Here is a 9,557-nt window from a genome sequence, read left to right on the forward strand (position 1 = left end):
TGCTTTTTTGCCAGCTAGCCTAAAAATGTGAGTAGTAAATGAACAACCTTATGCAAACTTCTGCGGCAAGCTTCTGCAAACGTTATTGGCTGAAACGGGCAGGTGTCTGTCCTATGACAAGTACATTAGGCTCCCTGCATTGGGCCCACAACATCACTGGCATTTCCCTTCAAATGAGGGATGGCTTTGAAAAGCAGCAGCCAGAGAGCCTACTGTCCATGGTCCTGAAGGCCTCCCAGGCTTATGAAGACAGCAGGAATCTCTGACATCAGCACAAGGGGGAGGAGCTTCCTGTGCCCCTCCCCTCTCCCCACAGAAACATTGGATGTTTTTCACACATTCACTGGCTGGGCGGCACCAGGCTCCCCACCCCCTGCAGGATCAAATCTCCAACCGACACTACCTGAACTGCTTCAGTAAAAATCCAGCTGTACAAACGTAAACTGCATACATCAGGCGTGTGCTCAGCAAATATAATGAAAAAAGTTCAAACAGAAATGGAATGACTTTCTAATAAACGGAAGGACTGGAGCTGAGAGCAGTCACAATGACTGCTTGCTTAATGTACATTTTATAATAATTAAGGCCCCAAGCCATTTCTGCCATTTCTGCCAGCCTGCTACCAGAATGATTATGTGGAAAACATGGTTTTATAATTTTCTTGCATTATCCTTGATCATATTTAAGGGCAAATGTCTTCCGAGATCTGAGTGATTTATTTATTTATAAATTTTTATTTCAATGACCAAAGGTATAAATCAATCTACCGTGGACAGTAGAGGTACTACAGCGTTAAGGTGCTGTGGATGTATTAGTTGTAAAGGTAAGATGGGAAATAATGCATATTCTGTATTTCTCCTTGGCAGCTTCATTTTTATTCAAACAAGATCACTATATGTCAACTGGTCAATCGATGTTCCAGTTTATCCCACGTCCAGCTCAACAGCCTGGAGTAAAATTACCAAGGACTTTGAAAGGAGTAGTTATGCTGCCCTCTACTGGAAATATGTTGTATGATGAATGATGACAGTGTAGTATAATAGGTAAGGAAATTGTCTTGTAAACTAAAGGTTGCAGGTTCGATTCCCGGGTAGGACTGCCATTGTACCCTTGAGCAAGGTACTGAACCTGCATTGCTTAAGTACATCGCCAGCTGTACAAATGGATGCAATGTAAAATGCTAATGTCAAATGTTCTGTAAGTCACTCTGGATAAGAGTGTCTGCTAAATGCCTGTAATGTAATGTCACTTCATTACCACTTCAGATGAAGGGTCTTTATAAACGGGTGTTCAATTATGTTTTCGCTGATTTATTTATCACTGAACTGAACACATGACATCTACACATTATATTTCTTTGTTATATACGGATAATGATTATGATTTCACATACATACACTGCCATCTTCTGGCAGAACCAGGCAGCACTGCATCTTGAGCACTGGGCACTGAAGGAATGTATATGGGGCTAGTAACACAGTAAGCCTTGGAGAGATGCCATTACCAGACCCCGGTTTAGGACACACTAAAAATGGGGGACATCTGATCTGACGATTCTGACAGATGATCTTTAGGGAAAACCAAGCTCCAAGTAGAACCGAATCTAAATTTATTTAATGACACAAGTGCTATTTTCTTAGAAATGATCTGCCATGCAGTAGGAAATCTGAACCAATTAAAACTGAGACCTAGCTCAAGACAAGATATAACACTTTGTCTTTTGTGGATCAGAGCATGCATAACCTCAGTTCTCAGGCACATAGCCTTACAGTGCAATGAGACAGGCCAGGTTGATAATCTGGTGTGAGGTCAATCTGCCCAACGTCAAGGATGTGCTGAGCTTATAAACCAATGGTCAGTTTCTTTTGAAGAAATCATCGTCTTGTGTAGGCCTTAATTAGCAGCTGATTGAAAGTCAACCACAAAGACTTGCAGACACTGTGGCCCTCATCATAATCTACAGAATAATGTTGGAAAAAACTGGTTGAGCAGGAAAATAATCTCACAAATTCTAATTTCCCTTTCAAGAAGCTTCAGGGAAATACTGCAGGGTCCATGGTTTTCTCACCCGATTGACCGAGAGAAAAATAGTAGTTTTTTGTATTTTTTTGGACTACATTTGAAATGCATCTCTGGCGTGATCAAACACAGTCTACAGTATGAGTAATTATTTAACTGTAAAAGGCATATCAGACAATCAGACATTTCAGCTAAAAACTTAATTCCTGGCGACGCCACTGTGCTTTCATCAGGATTGTTTTTGACATTTGTGTGCAGGTTTTAAGAAACCATAGACCACTGGGCTGGAAATATTATTCTGGCCTAGCAACACTAGAAGGCCAAAAGCTCAGGTCACAAACACAGTCTATTGTGGTTTCCGACACATTACTGCTGCCCAGATTCCTGAACTCTGGAACACCGAGGTCCAGCGGTGGTGTCAATGTAAAAATCTGAACACGTGTTGGCGCAAAACTGAAACAGAAAATATTAGAGGGCCACGGATCTTGTACAAACGTACAATCTTTGTCCGCGGAATTCCTACCCGGATGTGACATAACAGAGATTAGCTTATTTCCTTTGTGGGACCGGGGACGTAAGCATACGGGTAGCTCGTCGGCGAAAGTGGATTTAAACAAGTCCCAACCTTTTTGTTTTCCCCCCGTTTTTTGGCTGTCGAGGTAGTCGTCTGAAGTCATGCCCATGTACCAGGTAAAGCCAATCAGTGGTGGTGACATAAAGATAGATTTACCAACCTGCATGTACAAGTTACCGAATGTCCACACGCCAAGAAGCGGCTTCGGCGAGCATGCGCACCAGGTAACTTCCAGTCGGCCCCGTGGATGCGTGCAGAGCTACACACATGGAATAAGCTACCTCACTAGCTTGCTAATGTGTAACGTCCTAAAAAAAGAGCCCCAAACTAGTTACATTAAAAAGGACACGTAAACATGTATAGAGTGATACTTATCTAAATATACATGCAAAAAAACCATGAAATAATAGCATGTCATGCACTTTGTCCAATATACGATAAGCGAGTCGGATTTGCTGCCACGCTGGTTAACCAGCCATTAACTTAGTGATTCGCGTGTTGGTACTATGTGAGTGTAGAGTAAATTTGCTTGACAGACTTTATTTTGTAGCCTGTTAAGCCTGTATTACTCTAACGTTATGAGCGTTGACGCCCGTAGGTATCTCGTTAGATTACTTATTTGTTCGCAACATACACTCTGATTTGTCTAGTGTAGATAGCTAGCTAGCATGTGTAGGTAGCTGCTACCCAGATACAAGCCAATCAAACTTTTGGCTGATGCAATCCTGGCTGTGATTTTTTAGCAGGTTAAAATACGTCTTCCCGACGGCAATCACAGTTCATGGCATGATGTCTTGATAGAAAAATGTACTTATAGCCTTAGATCGAATGTAGATAGTGGTCAATGTTTTGCGGACTGACCACTTAAGATGGTGTATCGTTAGAACATTTAGCTAGAGATGCACAGACAAATGTGTATAATCCACAATGGTTTTTGCACTTTTTATTATTGCTCTACACCGTTGAAGGTCAAAAGCTGTAACTTTCGTATTATATTTGTGAAATAATTTCAGTTTACTGAGATGTCATGGTCATGAGTTTACCTCAGCTGCCTTATAGATATGAAAAGCAGTTCCATGAAAACTGACAGACCGGATCATAAACATTTCAAGTACAGAAACGTAATGTTATGCATGCTTGCGATATACAAGTTATACTTGCTGCAAAAAGTATTTGGCCCCGAGTGTCTGTTGTTGTCAAACGCCAAACCCGGAGTCTTTCGGTTTCCACCCAAACGTGCTTATCTGGTTCGCAACCTAATTTAACGTACATTTTAAAAAGACAAGCCAGGGAGCAGTGAAACTAGAAGTCGGCTCTGACTCCAGACATATTCGTAAGATGTCCCTGTTCTCTCTCACTTGTTAAACCAATACTAACTGATTGGAGGTCTGTACTTGGCTAATTTAACCTGTAACATTTGGTGAGCGTTCACAGGAGGGGCCTGTGGTTTTGACTAATTACTCTCTCTTCCTTCTCTCTTTCTCTTCCATGCTCGTTCCTGTCTTTCCCTTCTATCCCCCCTCTTGCCTACTCTCCCCTCTCCCTCCTCTCAAATTCAGATTCAGTAGAACTGCATGACATGTTAAAGTGCATAGCCAAAGCTTGAGAAAAACAAAATCCCTTGTATTGTTTGAGGTTACAGTCAAGCTAGAACTAATTTCATATTTGTTCTGTCGTTCGTGACTGTAACTTCTGAATCATGACTGAATGAAAGCAGTGAAATTCAGCAGAATTACCCTGCTGTCCCTCCGTCTCTCTCAGAACGGGGAGCTGGATCCTGCTATGCGGGCGCTGGAGGCTCGACAGGACGAGATTTTGCGACGACTGTACGAGCTGAAGGCTGCTGTGGAGGGGCTAGCGAAGACTGTGACAACACCTGACGCGGACCTGGACGCTACCACCATACCCCCGCAGGGCGGCGCCAGCACCATGCTCACTGGGACTGCCGATCTGGACTCAATCCTGGGCAAGGTGAGCAGCGGGAGTGCTGGGGTTACGGGTTCAAATCACTTGGACTGAAAGGCTGACTGCGACTGTGTAATACTGAGAGGAAGTGTCCCTCAAACAGTGCAGACTTGGCACATGTCATGTGGATCTGGCAGATATTGTAACTGCAGTGAGCTGCCAGTGTTTAACAAGTTTCTGGAAACAATTCCAAGTTTCTGCTGCATTTAGTGAGGTAAATATTGTTGGCATCGTGCAAAACGTAAAAAGCAAGTGAGGTTATACATGTGGCTAATGTAAATGCCTACCCTGCTTTCTAGTTGCATGCTTATTTCTCAAATGGGTCATTCAAGAGAATAAATGACCCAGTGTTTCCCACAGGTTGAGAATTTATTTGTGATTGCTGACTCCGTGTACGTGTTGGGGGGATTATTTGTACTGTTTATATTTATTACACTGTATTTTAACTATTAAGAGGTTATTACATTTTGCTGGATGGAGTTCACCTTCTGTGTTTGGGCACTTTATATTTTGTGCTATTTAGTGAGCAGAATTTTTCTCCGCTGTATTGGCATACCTTCTGGCTATTGTTGACTATCTTGTTGCTATGATGGAATACAAATTTTTGATAGTGAAAGAATATTTTTATCAATTCCCAAATAGACGCTATTTCCCAATGAATTGAGCAATGTCAGGACGCAGGCGTCCTGGCCACTAGGGGGCTTGTGCGAAGGACTTAATGACTGAGATGACGCTCCTTACTGATTTAATGGCAGGACCCCGGGGCCCTGAGGGACATTGTGATAAACGCGCACCCCTCCCGGCCCCCCCTGTCCCTGCTGGTGCTGCACGGCCTGCTGTGCCAGAGGTACCGCGTTCTCTCCACCGTGCACGTGCACTCCTCCATCCCCGCCGTGCCCCCCGAGCTCCTCACCTGCCTCGGCCCCCGCCACGCCCACAGCTACGCCCGCCAACACTTCCAGCTGGGATTCACGCTCATATGGAAGGACGGTAAGAGAGAACGGACGTATCGCATGTTAGTGGGGGTTGGGGGTCTGATATACCCAGACAAGGCCAAGGAGGAAATCAGCCTAGGGATATACAGTGAGCTCCATAATATTTAGGATATTATAACATTAAGACATTTTTTATGTATAAAAAGTGCTGTAATTTCTACATGGTGAAATGAAAGTGGATAGAAATACTTAAATAATAGCTGAGAATGTGCACTTCAACCACACGTGAACAGTTTGATTACAAATCTGAAGCTTTGGAATACAGAGCCATGTCTCAAACATGGAGTTCACTATACATATATTTTGAGCATGGGTAGGAAAGGCTGTGGTTGGTGCAGTGATATGCCATGCGTGTGTGTACAGGCACATGCGCGCATACACTCAAAAATCTCAGTATCAAGGCCCTACATCAGTATATTGGGCATGGCTTGGGCCAGGCAGATTTAGCAGTGCAGTGGCATTCCAGAAGTTCCAATGATGACCGGACTCCTTATCAGCCACATGCCTGGGCTGTGTAATCTGACTGCTTTTCCAGCCTCTCTATCCATTGGCTGAGGCTCCATTAAAATCCCTCCCTATTATTATTCATTTTTATTTTTTTCAACAAATTAGAAATTTGCTGCTGGTTGTTTGTGTACTTTTCCATTGAACATCTGCAAGTTGGCTGATATATATACTGTCTTTATAGGAAGTATTCACCCATTTGATTTTTTTTTTTTTACATTTTACTGTCAGATTGAAATTTGAATCAGTTGAAATACACATTTGCCCCTTCACTCACACAATGAATTTGGAACCTTTATGATATAAATATACACAAATATACACAAACATCTATATTTCACCTTGACATTTAGAATGCTTTTGAATGATAAACAGGGAAAAAAATCACTGAGAGAGTACTGAGCTTTTGGGTTGAAAATTTCAACATGCAAGATGTGAACGGAAGGGGTGAATACTTCCTTAAGACACTAATTACAGGATGTACTGTTTTTTGAGGCCAAAGCTGCAGTGCTGTAGTGCCTGGGGAAATGTTTCACAAATGCACTTGTTTCCGTTTAGCACAATTAATTTGATATGCATCGACTTGAACAGCATTATTTCCTCAAAAGACAGGGCTCCAGTGTTTTTCTTAGAAGTGGGTTAATTGTGATTTCATACGCATAATGCATAGAGCAGAGTGGCCTGGATATTTCAGTTGCCTCGGAAAGTATTCATAGATCTTTCCTAATTTAAATGTGCGATAGCGTTGGTTATAATAAGTGTGTGGTGCGTTACGCAGTGGATTATGCAGCCACCTCAAGCTCTCTCTGTCCCCTCTGTCACTCCCTCTGACTCTTTCCCTTGATCTCTCATTCCATTTCTCTCCTTCTTATCCTCCCATCCATCTGCACTCCCTCATTTCCCCTTTTCCCATCTCTCCCGTCTTCCCCCATTTGTCCTCTCCCCCTCCCTCATTCTTTCCTTCCGTCTCTCTCTCTCTCTCTTTCTCTCTCTCTCTCTCTCTCTCCGCCCGCAGTGCCTAAGACGCAGATGAAGTTCAGCGTGCAGACCATGTGCCCGGTGGAGGGGGAGGGGAACGTGGCGCGCTTCCTGTTCGGCCTCCTGTCCCCGGGGGCCGACGCGGCCGCGGCCACGCTGTCGGACGCCTGGGTGGACACCGCGCTCTTCCAGCTGTCCGAGGGCGGGGCCAAGGAGCGCGCCGCCGTCCTGCGCGCGCTCAACGCCGCCCTGGGGCAGAGCGCCTGGCTGGCGGGGGCGGAGCTCTCCCTGGCCGACATCGTCTGCGCCTGCTGCGTGCACCAGTCCGGCTCCGCCCCCTCCGCCCCGCCCAATGTCCAGAGGTGGCTGAAGTCCTGTGAGAACCTGGGCCACTTCCGCCAAGCCTACGCCCTTCTGCACTGACCCCCACCCCCGTATTCCCTGACCCGCCTCCGCACCCTGTTCTGTGACTCAGTATTTCTGCTACACTGTGCCCAACGAAGCAGAAACTTGGTTAGCATTGACCAATGATCTGAGTCTAACTCAAATGTAGTAAGATGTCATCCCCCCCTCCCACCTTGTGCCTCTGTAACCTCGTAATATCTGGTGTTTGTGGTGTTTTCTTGAAAATGGGAACCCCGCCCTCTGGTCGAGTTTCAGCAAAGGAAAAAGGGACCTGCTGCTCTGTGAAGCAGTATGTGAAGCAATTATTTTTTTGTTTCTTAAGATCTATTAAAATTTTCATTTTGAACTTAAAAAAAATGTTGGTTTCGTGTTTTTGTTCTGTTTGTAAAGGAGGATTGAACGGAGGCAGAAAGGTTTGATTTGTTTGTCAACAGATGGAGAGGGATTTAATTGGATTGGCCAAACAATGTGAAGTTAGGTTCTTAAAAACTGCTTTACACTTCCAATAGTTTCAAGCTAATTGCTATTTTTTTTTTTTTGAGAGAGAGAGAGATTTTGTGTTGCTTTCAGATATTTAAAAAATAACCAAAAATGAAAGAAGTATCTGGCTCCCTCTGATGTCTGCTTGGCACCCCTCTCTTACAAAAAATAAAATAAATGAAAATGAAGGCCTGAGGCCTTGATCATTGAGGAAAATGTACATTCTGTTTTGAATATTCCCAGATTACTGGGAAACCCACTTTCAACCAACACAGTGGACTTCATTAGAAAAATGACACAGAAAAATTAGGTAATTAAATGGGTTATACATCACCTGTATAAAGTAGTTCTGTGTAAATGTGGCTTCAATAAAGGGCTCGACAGCCACTGAAGGGACATTCCGCCAAGACACAGACGCCTACTAGTCAAGATTCTTAATATTGAATGTCAACTATTGAAGCCCTTCTTATCCTCCCATCCATCTGCACTCCCTCATTTCCCCTTTTCCCATCTCTCCCGTCTTCCCCCATTTGTCCTCTCCCCCTCCCTCATTCTTTCCTTCCGTCTCTCTCTCTCTCTCTTTCTCTCTCTCTCTCTCTCTCTCCGCCCGCAGTGCCTAAGACGCAGATGAAGTTCAGCGTGCAGACCATGTGCCCGGTGGAGGGGGAGGGGAACGTGGCGCGCTTCCTGTTCGGCCTCCTGTCCCCGGGGGCCGACGCGGCCGCGGCCACGCTGTCGGACGCCTGGGTGGACACCGCGCTCTTCCAGCTGTCCGAGGGCGGGGCCAAGGAGCGCGCCGCCGTCCTGCGCGCGCTCAACGCCGCCCTGGGGCAGAGCGCCTGGCTGGCGGGGGCGGAGCTCTCCCTGGCCGACATCGTCTGCGCCTGCTGCGTGCACCAGTCCGGCTCCGCCCCCTCCGCCCCGCCCAATGTCCAGAGGTGGCTGAAGTCCTGTGAGAACCTGGGCCACTTCCGCCAAGCCTACGCCCTTCTGCACTGACCCCCACCCCCGTATTCCCTGACCCGCCTCCGCACCCTGTTCTGTGACTCAGTATTTCTGCTACACTGTGCCCAACGAAGCAGAAACTTGGTTAGCATTGACCAATGATCTGAGTCTAACTCAAATGTAGTAAGATGTCATCCCCCCCTCCCACCTTGTGCCTCTGTAACCTCGTAATATCTGGTGTTTGTGGTGTTTTCTTGAAAATGGGAACCCCGCCCTCTGGTCGAGTTTCAGCAAAGGAAAAAGGGACCTGCTGCTCTGTGAAGCAGTATGTGAAGCAATTATTTTTTTGTTTCTTAAGATCTATTAAAATTTTCATTTTGAACTTAAAAAAAATGTTGGTTTCGTGTTTTTGTTCTGTTTGTAAAGGAGGATTGAACGGAGGCAGAAAGGTTTGATTTGTTTGTCAACAGATGGAGAGGGATTTAATTGGATTGGCCAAACAATGTGAAGTTAGGTTCTTAAAAACTGCTTTACACTTCCAATAGTTTCAAGCTAATTGCTATTTTTTTTTTTTTGAGAGAGAGAGAGATTTTGTGTTGCTTTCAGATATTTAAAAATAACCAAAAATGAAAGAAGTATCTGGCTCCCTCTGATGTCTGCTTGGCACCCCTCTCTTACAAAAAATAAAATAA

The 9,557-nt window shown here is 44.9% G+C and overlaps 1 protein-coding gene across 3 annotated transcripts; it reads left to right on the top strand.

Annotated features, from left to right (window-relative positions):
* Positions 1-2,556: 2,556 nt before the first annotated feature.
* aimp2 (aminoacyl tRNA synthetase complex interacting multifunctional protein 2) lies at positions 2,557-7,797 on the top strand. Of its 3 annotated transcripts, none has more exons than XM_064315418.1 (4): positions 2,557-2,817; positions 4,355-4,564; positions 5,314-5,548; positions 7,073-7,797. In XM_064315418.1, the coding sequence occupies exons 1-4, from the start codon at positions 2,695-2,697 to the stop codon at positions 7,456-7,458; spliced, it is 954 nt and encodes a 317-aa protein (XP_064171488.1). In that variant the 5' UTR covers positions 2,557-2,694; the 3' UTR covers positions 7,459-7,797. The 3 variants fall into 3 exon arrangements, with proteins under 3 accessions (XP_064171488.1, XP_064171489.1, XP_064171490.1); XM_064315419.1 differs by having other exon boundaries at positions 2,558-2,709; XM_064315420.1 differs by lacking the exon at positions 2,557-2,817 and adding an exon at positions 3,778-3,926.
* Positions 7,798-9,557: the final 1,760 nt, after the last annotated feature.

Source organism: Anguilla rostrata, chromosome 17, assembly GCF_018555375.3.
Source record: "Anguilla rostrata isolate EN2019 chromosome 17, ASM1855537v3, whole genome shotgun sequence".
Taxonomy (NCBI): Eukaryota; Metazoa; Chordata; class Actinopteri; order Anguilliformes; family Anguillidae; genus Anguilla; species Anguilla rostrata.

Bases quoted from the DNA above. Each gene is read 5' to 3' on its own strand.
- aimp2 (XM_064315418.1), top strand. From the start codon at position 2,695: ATGCCCATGTACCAGGTAAAGCCAATCAGTGGTGGTGACATAAAGATA. The intron at 4,565-5,313 runs GTGAGCAGCGGG...ATTTAATGGCAG, and splicing joins TGGACTCAATCCTGGGCAAG to GACCCCGGGGCCCTGAGGGA. The intron at 5,549-7,072 runs GTAAGAGAGAAC...CTCCGCCCGCAG, and splicing joins CACGCTCATATGGAAGGACG to TGCCTAAGACGCAGATGAAG.